Below are 14,953 nucleotides of genomic sequence, written 5' to 3'. Positions count from 1 at the left end.
CCCCCCCCCCCCCCCCCCCCCCCCCCCCCCCCCCCCCCCCCCCCCCCCCCCCGGTGCCCCTGGAAGAATTTTTATTTCCAGAAATGAGCAAGAAGATATTTCTCTTAATTCAGAAATCATGTGCTTTTAGGGTTGCATGCGAACAGCATCTGCCTTGAGTGTTTCGTCAACGTCAGTAAGTTCCTTAGCACGAGGGGCTCGTGTAGGGCGTGCGGTAGCGCAGGGCGAAGTGAAGCGCGGGCCTGCTGTTAAGATTACAGCCGAACACCTCTCTGAGGAGACGGGTGTGTGACGCCTCTGGTTCCCTTTTAGTAGGACTTGGGGGGCAGGGCAAGGCAGCTGTCGGGGCCCGAAAGATCCTCCTTCCAGAGCTCCGCTTCATCTTTAGGGGGCGGAGGCCGGAGGCTGGGGAAGCAGAGCCTGTGTGCGGTCACCAGGAGAATCCAAGGGAAATAAGGGCTCCTGAACCGCTTCTCCCCTCAGTGTGGGGCCGGGGGCCGGGGGCCGTGCCGATGGGGAAGGTCACATCGAAGATGGTACTTGTGTGAACGGGTGACCTAGGGGGTCAGTTAGACCTGCTGTTAGGATGTTACTCTCTGCGAGTCGGGGAGGAGGCGCCCACTGTACCCCCGGAACGGGAGTCCGAGCGCAGGGCGAGGGCAGCCTCCCTGGTAGGAGGAAGGGGTGAGGGGCCCCGCCCTCCGCCTGTGACTCACAAGCCTGCTCAGTCCTGCCCGCCCACCGGCCGGAGCTCCTGATGTCCGGGCCCACGTGTGTGGCCCGGCGCCGCCGCTGGGGTCCGAACGACGCCACTTTTGGGTGTCTGTTTCCTCCCATCTTTTCTTGCCCCTCAGCCCGTGACTATGTCTAATGTTGACTCGAAGGTGGCCGGTTTTAAGGCCCTTGCCGCAGCCGCTAGCCTTACCTGCCACGTTTAACGCCTCAGCTTTCCTGACGTTGGTTAAAACAAGCCCACGAAGAGGCTCGGAGTTCTCGGGAAGGTTTTCACGTGACTTTGGTCTCCGTTGTCCNCTTGAACCCACGAACCGTGAGATCATGACCTAAGCGAAAGTCGGACGCTTAACCGACTAAGCCACCCAGGCGCCCCAGTCAGACCCAGGTCTTGACTGAGCTGGAATGACGAGCGGTTCAGCGCCAGCCTGCGATGGGAGCGGGGCCACGACCGCAGCTGCGGCGGCCCCGTGCGGCCCCCCGCCCTGTGGCTGCCATCGAGGCGCCACCGTCCCCTTATTTCCACATGTTCTTCTTTCTCATTGCTCTTCCTTCCTCCCTTCGCTCATGGCCACCAGAGCGCGCAGATGCGCTCTCAGACCACCCGGAGCTCACCTGTGGTATTTTCGGGGGGAAACATCCACGGCTGTTCTGACCCGCCCCGTGGGGCCCTCTCTGCTCGCTCCTGATGTTGCCGCGCTGTCTGCTTCCGGACGTGATGTTCTTACTGGCAGGCTCTTCGTTAGAGTGATTAGGCCGTGCTCTCTTTCCCGGTAGAGTAGAGGATCCTCGAGGGCAGAAGTCAGATCTTCCTCTTCTAAAAAATGTTTGATTCTTGTGAAATAATCTCGAACATTGGAATAATGAAAACATGACAGGGAACTCTCAGTCACCAGTTGATCATATTTTCCCACTTTTGCTTTATTTCTCTTCCCTCTTTTTGATACTCTCTTATCCTAAATAAATCAGCATGTATTTCTTACGATTGGGCTTTCTCTCAGCCACGATACGGTTTGGAAATTCGGGAAAATTAAGACGGAGGCATTAGGATACGCTGTCATCGTCCCTTTGTAGTAGTTGTTCACTGACTTCCTTTGCGTCTCGCCACGCTCACAGCGTTGAAGCTTACAGGCCACTTGTTCCGCAGGATAGCCTTTGACTCTGGGTTTGTCTGATGTTTGCCTCTGTGTAGTGTCCACGTGCGTGTCTGGGGCCGTGACCTTCCGTAAGCCACCGAGTTTCTTCCTTTTCCGTGCACCACGGCACAGACACGACGGCTGTCTGTTTCATCGTGGCAGTGCTAGCTTGTGTGGGGGCGTCTGCCAGGTCCCCCCCGCACACAGCTGGACACTCCGCTCTGTAATGACCAGGTGACCCGTTCGGAGACCCCGGCAGTTTTCCTTCCATAGAGGATTCCGCCTGAATCACCTGGTACTTGGCTGGTGACAGGGTAGTGGTTTTTCTCACTCCGTCATCCCTCTCCGTTGCGTAGCGGCCTTCACCTGCTCAGATCCGGGGCCTCCCACATAGAGGCCGCCACAGAGTGGCGGGGGCTGGGCTGGACCCTCCGTGTGCGGGCCTCCTGTCGTCGGCCCCCACACCACCCCTGGGAGGGAAGTCGTCTTTTCTCTGTCTCCACTCCTGTGGGAATGGACATTCAGAGAGGTTAGGTGATCTGCCCAAGGCCTCACAGCAATCAGTCGGGATTTAAACTCGTGTCTGTCAGATCCAAATCACGTGCCTATTTTTATATTACAAGAGTTTTGCTGTTTTGTGTATTTGTTTTCATATATAACAAATAATTATTGAATGAATAATGCATAAATACTCTGTTGCAAAGGCACTTGTGGTTTGTAGAAGTAGGGGAAGTTCATTCCTGTTTGTTCACTGGAGAGTTTTGCCTGAGTCCCTCTAGAGTGGAAGTGAGTGCCGTGGCTGTGTGCACTGCTGGAAACTCGGAGCATCAAGTCTCTAACTCTTAAAATAGTTGGAGTTAAATTATTATTTTAATGTTTTTTTAATTTATTTCTGAGAGAGAGGGAGACAGCATGAGCAGGGGAGGGGCAGAGAGACACAGAATCCGAAACAGGCTTCAGGCTCTGAGCTGTCAGCGCAGAGCCTGAAGCAGGGCTCGAACCCACGGATCGTGAGATCGTGACATGAGCTGAAGTCAGACGCTTAACCGACTGAGCCACCTGGGTGCCCTGGAGTTAAATTATTAAAACACATTTAATAGTCTTACAGTTGGCTCACGGGGAAGCTATAGTAAAACCATAATTTAAAGGCAGGAGTTGCTTTTCCAGCCTCAAGGTTGTGCCGGGCTGATGGTCAACACAGGTTCCCTGTGATCTGTCTTGAATAGGAAGAGTCGTTGGAGAAGGTAGGATGTCATTCTTAGAGCCCCACATGTTCTTAATTTTCCTTCATCAATAAATGAAAACTATCATCCAAAAATTTATGACGGCGTTTTTTAGGTCTTCGTGGTTTAACGTTCTCGGTATGGTGAGGTCTTCATCGGCCTGTGATGATGACAGAAAGCCAGCTTGGCCCAGCTTCGGCGGAAGCAGTAGTGACGACAAGCACACACACACTGCGTACAGCCACGCATCACAGCGCTCTGGCCCTGCGCTCCCGGCCCCAGAGGTGGAGGTGCTGAGAGACAGGGTCACACAGCTAGTCCATTTGGGAGCCGCTGTCAGCGTCCAGAGGTTCAGGCCGGCCTCTGTGGCAGCTGGACCCAGGGCCTTCCGTGGAATCCGTGTCCCACCATGAAGCTCGCTTTCTCTGTTGCCTTTCTTCTCAAGCCTCCCTGTCCGCCTCACTCCCCACCGCAAGCGCAGACCCCCAGCCAGCAGGAAGAGCGGGGTTCCGTCCTGGTAGGCCAACTTGGTCACGGCCGCATCCTCGACCCGGCTGCTAGGCTGAGGGGACTTTGGTGGCCGGGCTACAAGCACCTGGATTGATAGGGACTAAGGATTGGTGGGGCCGGTGCCCTGGAGGGAGCTGGGGGCGGGGCAGGCGCTGAGCCACCGGAAAGAAGCCCTGTCTGAGCACCTGCGTGCAGAGCCGCACTCTCATCTCGTTTTTTAAGTTTGTTTTTTTATTTTAAGAGAGAGAACGAGAGAGCAGCAAGCAGGGGAGGAGAGGGAGGGAGGGAGGGAGGGAGAGAATCGCAAGTAGGCCCCTCTTTGTCCGCGCAGAAACTGACATGGGGCTCTGTCCTCCAGACCGTGAGGTCTTGACCGGAGCTGAAATCAGGCGCCGGGTACTCCCCGACCGAGTGCCCCAGGCGCACATTTCTTCCAAAATGCTGCTCCAGTTTCGGGCCGTGCTCCTGGCCCTGCTGCGCCCCGAGATTTGCGTTTGAAATTTGCGTTTGGCTTGTTATCCACCCTCCGTGATTTCTTCGAGGATTTGTATCTTTGAACAACACCTCCTCTGAGGCTGTCCCTTCGTGCTCGTCCCTCAACCTGAGTGCTTGCTCTAGGTGCTCTTGTGATGCTCGGTCTTCCTGGGTCCCAGAGAGGGAGCATCGTAGACGCTGCACAAAAACCCAACAGGGGTTTTCCTTCAGCTTTTTTTTTTCCCCAGGCATAAAGTACGTACTGACCAGGGTAGCGATGGGTGAATTTTCATGAAGGTCGTATCTATGTCATGACACCCAGGTAGATCAACAGAACACGACCATCAGCACAGACGTCCCCGTGTGCCCTGCACGGCCGCAGCATGCGTCCCGTGCCCAGAGGAGAAGCCCGCAGCGTGGCCCGTTTTCCAGCCCTTCCTCCCGGCACCTGCGTCTCTAGTGCTTTCTGTGCAGCCCCTAGAGGCCGCCCTGGCTCCGCGGGTCTCTCTGCCCCTCACAGGGCCGTCTCTTCCCCCCATGTCTTGCCCTGGACCCCGGGACATTTCCCGGCAGAGACGGCAAGCTCAGATGGGATGGTGGCCCTTGCCTGGCACAGCCACCCCCCCCCCCCCCNCCCCCCCCCCCCCCCCCCCCCCGTGTCCTCCAGGCCTGGCTGCCGCAGCAGGTCTCCAGCGCTTCAGCACACGTGGTGCGTGGTGTGTGGTGTCATATCTTACCTAGCTTTTCCAGTTAGTCTGGGCGGGAGACTATTATCAAATAGTCTGTAATCTAGACTATTGTTAAATAGTAACTGACCTGTTGCTAGTTACCTTTTCTTTTTTTTTTATGTTTATTTACTTATTTTGGCAGGGGTGGGGTGCCAGGTAGGGAGAGAAAGAAAGAGAGTGTGTGAGTGGGGGAGGAGCAGAGAGAGAATCCCAAGCAGGCTCCGCACTGTCAGCACGGAGCCCGACGCAGGGCTCGGCTCCCGAACCGTGAGATCAAGAGACCTGAGCTGAGATCAAGAGTCCGATGCGTAACTGAGCCCCCCAGGCGCCCCCCCCCCTTGGTTTTTAAAGACTCTTCCTTAGAGCAGTTGCAGGCTCACAGTCAGGCTGATGGGAAGGCACAGGCATCTCCCGGACACCCCTGCCCGCACGTGCAGGGCCTCCCTGGTGCCCATTGCTCCCACCTGACTGGTGTGTTTGGTACTGAGCCTGCATTGAGTAATCACCTGGATTCCGTAGCTTCCGTTAGGATTCGCCGTCCGTGTTGAGCATGGTCTAGGTTTGGACAGCTGCATGGGGACTGACCTGTATCTGTCCTCATAGCCGCCTGCGGAGTGCCGTCACCGCCCAGATGCCCTCTGTGCCCCATGTGTCCATTCCTCTCTCCCCCAAGCCCCGGCAGCCCCTGGCCTCCCCAGGGCCTCCGTAGTTTTGCCTTGTCCGGAATGTCGTCTGGTTGGAATCCCACAGCGTGTGGCTCCTTTCACTTCGTGGTGGGCATTTGCGCCTCCTCCAGGTCTGTTTGTTGTTTGACAGCTCCCTTCTTTTTGACGTCGAGTAATACTCCATCGTCTGGGTAGCCCCGGTTTTACCGTCTGTTTCCGCACTGAAAGACCTCATGCAGGGGACAGGACGTGTCGGAGTTTCCTCCTTTTTTAAGGCCGAGTAATATTCCGTCGTGTGAAACTGCCGGTTTTGCTTCTGCAGCCCTCCGCGGGCGCTCGCCTCCTCCACGCTGTACGTGTCGTGAACGACACTGCGGTGCACGTGAAACAGCCTCTCTTTGAGGCCCTGCCCTCAACTCTCCGGGGAGGTGGAAATGCTGGGTGATATGGTGATTCTGTTCATTCTGTTTTAACTTCTTTTGAGGAACTGCCGGCAGCTGTTCCCGTTTACCTTCCCACCGACACCGCCCGGGGTCCAGTTTCTCCACAGCATCACTGACGCTCTTGTTCTTTCTTGGTGGTTTTCCCCCCATAGTAGCCGTCCTGACAGGGTGAGGGGGTGTCTCACTGTGGTTTTGATTCCCATTCCCCCTGATGGTTGGTGACATTGCACATCTTTTCAGGGGCTCCCGGCCATCTGGGTGTCTGCTGGGAAGAGCTGTCCGTCCAGGCCCCCCGCCAGCTTCGAATCGGGGTGTTTCTCCTGTTGTTGAGTTTCCGGTGTTCCCACCGGGCCCACAGTGTGCAGCTCCCTTCTCCCTCCCGCGGGTTTTGCCTTTTCACTCTGTCAGCAGTCTTTTAATGCACAGAATTTAAAAATTTTCACGAAGTCCATTTTGTCTATTTTTCCTTTGGTGTCCTGTGCGGGGAGGTCCCCGCCGGAACTCCTGTGGGGAAGCTTTGCCCTGTGTTTCTTCCAACATTTTACAGATGCAGCTCTTACGTTTAGGCCTTCGAGCCACTTCTGGTTAACCCTCGCGTGTGGTGCGAGGTAGGGTCCGCTGTCCTTCTCTGCAAGTGGGATCCAGTTTTCCCAGGGCCGTTTGTTGAAAAGACCATCTTCCCCCTCCTCCCCCATCCAGTAGTCGTGGCATCCTTGCTGAAAATCACTTGCTCGTTTTTGCGAGCATCTATTTCTGGTCTCTCTGTTCTGTTCCTTCAGTCTCGTCTTTGTCTTTATGCCAGCACCAGGCCGTTTTGCTTAGCTTTGTTGCAGCTTCTTTTAAATCTCTTTGTTGAGGTGTAGCTCTTGTAGCTCAGAGTCCGGCATTCTAGAAATGTAGCCGTATTACCGCATTATCTGTGTTTGCCCGAGATTAGGTAGGAATGATCCCAGCACTGACTGCGACACGGGCCTGAGGACTTCTGCAGGCGGCACAGTTCTTTATTCTTGGGGGGTCGCTAGTGATGCGCCCCCGTGGCCCACTGGCAGTAGGTTGGCCTTTCTCTGCCTGGGAGAGCCCACGTCCCCGTGTTCCCAGTGACAGTGCTGTCCTCGTTACACATACTGCCCCAGAGGTGTGACCCGCCCTGGGCTCCCCGGTGTCTCACCGCTTATGCTGTGTTTCAGCATACATTTACTCCATCGATGTAGCTCAGATAAAGCTTACACGTAGGTACCACGAAAATAAAGTCAGAGTAGGGGTTAGCACTGATGATGGATGTGCAGTTCATGTCTCCAGACTTCTAAGATATCATAATAAAATTTTAGGGGGGGGGGTTAAAATCTTTTCATGGAATAGAGAAATGGTTTTGAATAAAGATCATTGCATTTTTACAACGCACATTTCTACTTTTTAACTCACCACGCGGATGCTTGTGACGTGCCAGACGCTGTGGCAGCACCGGGAACACAGAGCTGACCGGGCTTGGTCCGGCAGACACCCCCGAGGGCTGTGCCCAGCTTGGGCCACCGCGTGCGGAGCAGGGGTGCGGGGGGTGGCAGAGGTGAGACCAGTTGGGCGGGTGGAGGGAGAAGGAAGGGAGAGTGCACGCGGGGTCGCAGAAACAAGATGGGGCTGATGTCATGAGGCCCAAGAAGAGCAGGGCAGCGGTGGGAGCAGGCGGTGGGATGGGCAGGGCGAGCAGCGGCCCCGGTGGACCCGATGTGCCACGCCGGAGGCCACGGTGGCTCTGGACGGCCCGCCCCGCAGCGTGGCACGTGCGCTGCGGGGTGAGCTGGGGGGGGCGGGCCGGCGTGGCGGGCCGGCGAGGAGCGGTCACTGGTGGTGCAGGACCCGACTGGAAAAACATAGACGTCGTTAACTGAAACGANCCCTTTACAAGGGTCCGATTTTCTTTTCCTCCGATTTTCTTTACAAGCAACCACGAATGTGGCCTGAACTGGCTCACAGGGGAAAGGTCTCTGTAACTAGGTTTCCAGAAGCAGGGCGGCCCCAGCCTGGTTTGATGCAGAGTCCCTACAGCCCCCGCCCTGCCTCTCTCGGGCCTCCTCCGTCAGCTGGGCTTCGCAGCAGCCCCGGGGGGTGGGGGGGCAGCCACAGCGAGCATGGTTCTGCACACCCCCCCCCCCCCCCCCCAGCCCCGCTCTTCTTCTGCTCCTTGTCAGGTGCCCGTTTCTGATCGGTCACACGCCTGTGTCTGAGTCGAGCTCTGCGACCAAAGGGATGAAACGCTGCCGATTGGTATTAAGCCAGTTAGGGCCTGAGGATGGGGGTGGCCGCCGGCTCATTCAAACGCTTGGTGGTTTGGGTTTCCAGGGCGCTGCCGAGCGGAAGGTGTGGGAGGCAGGGGTGGGTGCCCAGCAGACGTCATCACCCCAGCTGTGCTGCAGGGCGGCGTGTTCCTTTCCTTCCTCCTGCTCCCGGTTTCCTTTTTGACAGAAGGCAGCAAGGGAAAGTCAATCAAAACTCTAGCCTTATGTCACCTCACAGCAGCGTCTGGAAAAGTACTTGGTAACAGATTTTCATGCTGAGACAGTCCTTCAGCCGTCTCTTCTTCGGGTGCTTGGCAGTTGTGTTCTGCCTTTAAGATTACGACTTTGAAAAATCATGCTTGATTTTACTGACTTTATTGAGTAAATATTTGGCACATATCCAGTATTTTACGTTGTCTCTAAGTGGACTTGGAATGAGTAGAGCATAGGAGACTAAAAATATCACAGTAAATAAGATGGAAATATTTTGACCCATTTTTTTTATACCATGCTCTTTTAAAAGCTGATTATTAGCTCAATGCTATCGTTTCAATAAGTCTTCATACGGTCACACAGTATGTGAAGCCAGGGGAAAAAGTGGAGCAAGGGAGTTCTCAAATAGAAGTGGAAAAAACAGAATGCAGAAAACTGTACCTGCGGGGTGCCCGGGGGGCCAGCGGGTTAAGCATCTGAATTGGACTCAAGTCGTGATCTCACGGTTTGTGGGTTCGAGCCCTACAACGGGCTCTGTGCTGATAGCTCGGAGCCCGGAGCCTGCTTCGGATTTTGTGTCTCCCTCTCTCTCTACCCCTCCCCTACTCAACGCTCTGTCTCTCTAAAAATAAACATTAAAAAGATAATAGAAAAAAGAAAAGTGTACCTACTATGCTGTTTGTGTACCTTTCGCTACAGACTTGATAATGTTTTTTAATGAAGTTAACCTAAAATTATAAGACAAAACCGCTTTTATCTGCAAAATGTATAGTGCAGTGAAGCCATTCTAACAGCTAACTAATAACATTGCCTGAGTCACAGATAATGGGAAGCTGCTTTGTACGTTTTGATTCTGCTGGAAGTGAAAACCAGCAGAGTCCCTGTTCCGACCTGGCTTTGCGGCAGGGTGTTGTCCAAGGTCACGCTGCAGACCCCCTAGCCGCGGTTTCCCGCCTGACACAGTGCAGAGGAGATGCCTGTATCTTAAAATCTGTGTAACTGCTCAATTGAGAAGCTTTTCCCTACCTTTCACGTGGATGTGACTCATCTGCAGTATAATGACATGCTGAAAGGCAAATACTAAGAGAAGAAATCTAACAATTTTATAAATGCTTTCTAGCAGTAACATGTCAAACTCACGCCTGTGGGTTAATATCGGTATTTGGCACTATCTGTGTGAAAAGACCTTTTTCAAAGATGAAATACATGAAGTCTTGTTCTAGATCAGCATCAACAGGGCAGCTAGGTGAGAGAAAGAAAAGACATCCAGATTGGAAAGGAAGAACTGAAACTATCTGTTTCATATACGAAACAATCTTGTATATAGGAAATCCTAAGGGATGAAATTAAGAAGCTTCCATTCACAGTGCTATCAAAGGGGATAAAATGCTTAGGAGTAAAGCTTGCAGGTGCAAAACGTCACTGAGAGAAATGAAAGAAGATCTTGCCAATGGAGAGAGCCCCCATGCTCATGACCAGAAGACTCCACGTTATAAGACGCCGAGCCCCGCATGCCAACGTGTGCCCTCAGGGCGGCCCTCTCACAGTCCCCACTGCCTGTATTGCAGAAATCGGCAGGCTGATCCAATGCCCATATAGACATTGGGACTCAGAAGGGCCCAAACAACCTTGAAGAAGAACAAAGTTGGAGGACTCGCTGTCTGATTTCCAAGACACTACAAGGCTCTGGAATCAAGACGGCTCAGTGCCGGCACAAGTGCAGCTGGATGAAATGAAATCGCATTCCTCATGTGCCTTATACTTGAACAAGGCCATTCTGTGGGGAAAGAAGAGTCTTTTCAATGAGCCAAGCCGAGGCGACGACAGCCACACGCAGAAGGGGGGCGTCGGGCTCCTACGTCACACATGTACGCATGGGAGCTCCAGCCGGTTCCTAGACCTAAATGACAGAAGCCCAAACTGTTAAGCTCTTGGAAGAAAACGTGGGCGTAAGGCTTCATGACTTGGAGTCGGCAATGATTTCTAAGATCTGACACCTAAAAACAGGCAGCCAGCGGAGACCTCAACACTTAGCCTCTCTCACAGTGAGAAACTAGTGTGCCTCGGTGGACATCGTCGAGAAAGTTGGAAAAAAAAACCACCATAGAGTTGGAGAAAATGTTTGCCAATCCTGTCTCCAATAAGGGATGTGTGTTCAGAATAGATAATTATAAAATGGGCCAGTATTTGACTAGACGTTTGTCCAGAGAAGATACACAAATGGCCAGTCAGCACACAAAAGGATGCTCTAGTCATCAGGGAAATGGGAACTGTGATGAGGCACCACTTCACACCCATCGCGGTAGCTAAAATAAAGCCCAGACAATGACGAGCGTCGGTGGCGATGTGGGGGAAGTGGAGCCCTGAAACGCTGCCGGAGTCGTGGGAAACAGAGCAGCTTTGAAAATTGCCCGTGCTTCGGGAGGTTGCACGCAGAGATGCCTGTGACCCAGCGGCGCTACCCTGAGCTGCACAATCCGAAGAGAAGGCCTGCGCCCACACAGCAGCTTGTGTGTGAACGGTCGTGACAGCCAGACTGCGAGGCGCGCCGAATGCCCATCAGCAGGTGCACAAATAACACGTGCCTCACGGGGTCGGGCCTTCGGGACCTCGCGCTGAGTGTAGCAGCCAGACGCAGAGGAGGTACCTCATACCCTTCCCTGCGTATGAAGTGCCCGGAAGAGGCCAGTCTATAGAGACGGGGTCAGTAGCTACCCCGCTAATGGTACAGAGTTTCATTGGGGATGATAAATAGGTTCTAAAATGAAATAGGGGAAGAGTGCTTGGGTGGCTGTGTCGGTTGAATGCCTGACTCTTGATATCAGATCAGGTCTTGATCTCACAGTTGTGAGTTCAAGCCTCGCATTGGGCTCCATATTGGGTGTGGATCCTACTTAAAAAAAAAAAAAAAAAGTGGTGAAGGTTGTATAATCACCACTGTGAATTCTACTAAGCACCACTGAATCCCACACTGTAGAAGAGTACGTTCTGGGGGCACTTGGGGGGCTCGGTTGGTTGGACGTCCGACTTTGGCTCAGGTCATGATCTCGTTGTTCGTGGGTTTGAGCCCCGCATTGGGCTCTGTGCTGACAGCACGGAGCCTGGAGCCTGCTTTGGATTCTGCATCTCCTTCCCTCTCTGTCTCTCCTTCACTCATGGTTTGTTCCTCAAAAATAAATACATGTTAAGTTGTTTTTTTTAAAAAGGAGTACATTCTGTGGTATATGAATGATATGTCAGTGCAACTGTTAGTTTTAAAAAATTAGCATTAACAGATGAACATTTGTATTTGATTTTGATGGCAGGGAACATTAACTATGAACCCTGGATAAGCAAATGATCTCTCCTCTTCTCCCTAAAAGAGGTTTGTCCTTCTCATTAGTAGGGCTGGGAGCAGAAAGTCGTGCTGAATAATCATTGGAGTTCCTTCGATAAAACATTGTGACACTCTTCTTTTTGTGAAAGTACCTATAATTATATCCTTGGTTAGCCTCTTGGCCTGTAACGTTGAAAATATTGCCTGGCTCTCTGCAGAGAAAGTTTGCTGTGTCTTGGTCCCTTGCTCTAGCACGTTGCTTCTTCTGCCCGGTGTCTCCCCTTCCTCGAGCCCAAACTTCCATTTGCTCTTTTAATACTCCACTTCGGGGACCTTTCCTTCTGCAGGAGGCCTTGCTTAGCTGCAAAGTAGGCTTCCTAGGTGAGTCCTATAGCGTATGTAATGGCAGCAACCATACCCCGGTCATTCGCTTCTGTGTCTGTGTTTGGCAACAGGCCGTGCACGTCTGACAGGCAGGGACTGGGTTGAAGGCAATCTTCAATCCCTTATAATCCCTAGTGCCCTACAGTCCCTAGCGCCCTGCACTCCCTAGCGCCCTATAGAAGACCCTGCTGTCATTGTGGGATGAAGAGGTGAGTCCACATTCGCGTACAGACCTGGGGATGCCAGACAGGAGACGTGAAGCCAATGCCAGATAACCTGCTCCAGGTGAAGAGCTGTTGGAACTCTTCTCATTTCTCCATTTAGAGTGTGAGCAGGGGAGGGGCAGAGAGAGAGGGAGAGGGAGACACAGAATCGGAAGCAGGCTCCAGGCTCCGAGCTGTCAGCATAGAGCCTGTCTCGGGGCTTGAACTTCATGAACCGTGAAATCATGACCTGAGCCAAAGGGCGCCTAACTGAGTCCCCCAGGCATCCTCCCTCCAAAATACAGCTTTTGACTGTTAAGGGAGAATGACCTAATTACAGGAAAAATCAGAAAATAAAATTAGTGTCCTCCTCCTACTCACCAAGATATAAGCTCCTTAGTGACCTCTTAGTTCATTTCTCTGAGACATTTTAATGCACATTAGTGTGTGTGTGCATGTGCATTAACAAAAAAAAATTAGATCGTACTTTGGTATAAACTCTTTCTCATGTACACTGTGAATAGCTTTCTGTGTCAGGAAACGTGCTTCATAATTTCTATAACAATTATATCTCATCGCCTGGATGAGCCGTAACTTACTTAACGGAGTCCTCCTTATGTGGCATTGAAGTTGTTTTTTGCAGGTTTGCCTTGATTGATGGCTATCTGACCAGCGTTGCAGCAACCAAATCCGCGCACATGACGGTGCTTATTTGGTTAGGATACATTCTCAGAAGTAGAATTATTCGGTTGAAAGTACATGCCCATGTTTGAGAAGCTCGATATGTGTCCTCACACTGCCCTTCAGAAAGAGCACTTGTTCATGTGAATTTTGAAAGTCCCTTCTGTCCGCCTGATAAAACTTTATTAGCATCTCTGAAGGTGTTACCTCTGCTGGGGAGAGAGGTATGTTCGTGCTCAAGGAGAAAGAGCCAGCCTTGGCAGCTCAAACAACAAGGAGTCCCCTCTTCCATAATTAAACAAGTCACTTTTTGACCATCTTTGCTTTATATGCTATGAACGGTAGAGAAAATGACAGCATCTGTCTCTGCCTCTGGAAACTTGGAGTCTGCGTGGTTCTGTCGGATCTTCCTGTTAGAGGACAGGCCCTATCTCTGGAAGATATCACTGATAGGGAATGTCCGGTTTCAGGTGTGGGCCAGCCAAACACACGAGATAAATGGAAATATACCGATAGGACCTACTTGGCCATCAAACACATTTTCCCTTGGAGACTTGGAACTGACCCCACTCAGCCAGAAATATGTTTTGCAGGTTCATGAGATCTGCAAGCGTGCCCAAGAAATTAAGTAAAAGCTTGCTAATTATGATGGGTGTCGACAGAGGGATTGGCCCCTCACTCTTCTCTGTTGGCATAAAAGTGATTTTTATGCATTGGATCAAAGTAAAAATTGGGTTAGTAGATGGTGTGTAAAGATTTGATCTTTTAAAATCTTTTGAGTTCATTCTTACTATGCTTTTCCTTCTTTTCCTCATCTTATTCGTATATTCATATCTGTTTGCTGAGGACCTGCCATAGGCCCTGTCTTCTGAGTAATTTTTAAAATGTTGCTGTTGTCCATCTTTCTAATCTTTTTTCCTTTATTGTCTACTGGTTTTAATCATAATTTGTCAAATGGAAGGCTTTTTAAAAGGCAAGACAAAGTAGCAAAGCAATTAAAACGATTGCTTAAAGTCCCAGTTGAGGGAAAGAGCTATAAACTTATATCTTGGAATATTATATAGCCAAAGAATTTGTGGCAACATGGGGGTAATGCTCACAGACCAGTAAGTGAAGTCCAATTACAATATTCTACAAATAGCATGAGTTCAAATCTCTGATTTTTAAAGCATACAGAAGAGACCAAAGGAAGCAGTCCAGATTATTCCAGTTTTTACTGGAGGGTAGTTTTGCTTCCTTCCTGCTATTCAGCTTTTCTTCAGATTTTTATAACGGGCGTATGTAACCAAGGGGAAACATAAAATTAAAATGCCAACATAAAATATTTTATATGTGTTATTTTTTAGACAATAAGGTAAAGAAACAGGGACTGAACCGTTTAACTGTTAAATGTTAAAATCTCCTAGTTATATGAACACTTAGAGTGTGCTTCAGAGTGGGAAGCACAGAAGAGAAGACATTTAATTGTGAGTATAGTTTGGAATTCATACTGAATTTTAGATGATCTACAGTACTTGCATTTATTTAAAAACAGCTGAGTTTATTAGCATTTACCGTGAATGTCGGGTCAGGTTCATTGAGATCATAAATAATGTAATGATAATCTCAGTAATAGACGCCAGATGAATGGATTGTCGTAAAGTGTTCTGACTGACCGTGGTCTGTGGTGTGTTATTAGCGTGTACCATCTGTGTCGAACATTCGTGGCAGGGAACGTATGTGTGAGCGTGTGGGAAGTAACGGCGTGTGAAACTTGTCATTTAGTCTTGTTCATTGAACCCTGTCTAATCTCATTTTAGGAGAATGACATCTTCCTGGGCTGGGAAAAAGGAGCTTATAAGAAATGGGGAAAGAGTAAGAAAAAGTGCTCAGATCTAACTCTAGAAGAAATGAAAAAACAGGCTGCCGTCCAGTGTCTTCGCTCCGCTTCTGATGAAGTAGGTTTCCGTTTTATTTCTAATATGTAAGAGAA

General features: G+C 51.1%; 1 protein-coding gene across 2 annotated transcripts in view; it reads left to right on the top strand.

Moving 5' to 3' along the window:
- KIAA0232 (KIAA0232 ortholog) overlaps positions 1-14,953 on the top strand; it is a 48,841-nt gene that overhangs the window by 1,985 nt on the left and 31,903 nt on the right. For both annotated transcript variants that reach the window (XM_077750540.1, XM_077750541.1), the window contains exon 2: positions 14,781-14,918. In XM_077750540.1, the coding sequence (XP_077606666.1) occupies positions 14,781-14,918 (138 nt within the window). The remainder of the gene's footprint in view (positions 1-14,780; positions 14,919-14,953) is intronic.

The sequence above is a fragment of the Crocuta crocuta genome, unplaced genomic scaffold, assembly GCF_008692635.1.
Source record: "Crocuta crocuta isolate KB4526 unplaced genomic scaffold, BGI_CrCroc_1.0 scaffold179, whole genome shotgun sequence".
NCBI lineage: Eukaryota > Metazoa > Chordata > Mammalia > Carnivora > Hyaenidae > Crocuta > Crocuta crocuta.
The sequence above is the reverse complement of the archived record's forward strand: the minus strand, read 5'-3'. Positions and strand labels throughout refer to the sequence as shown.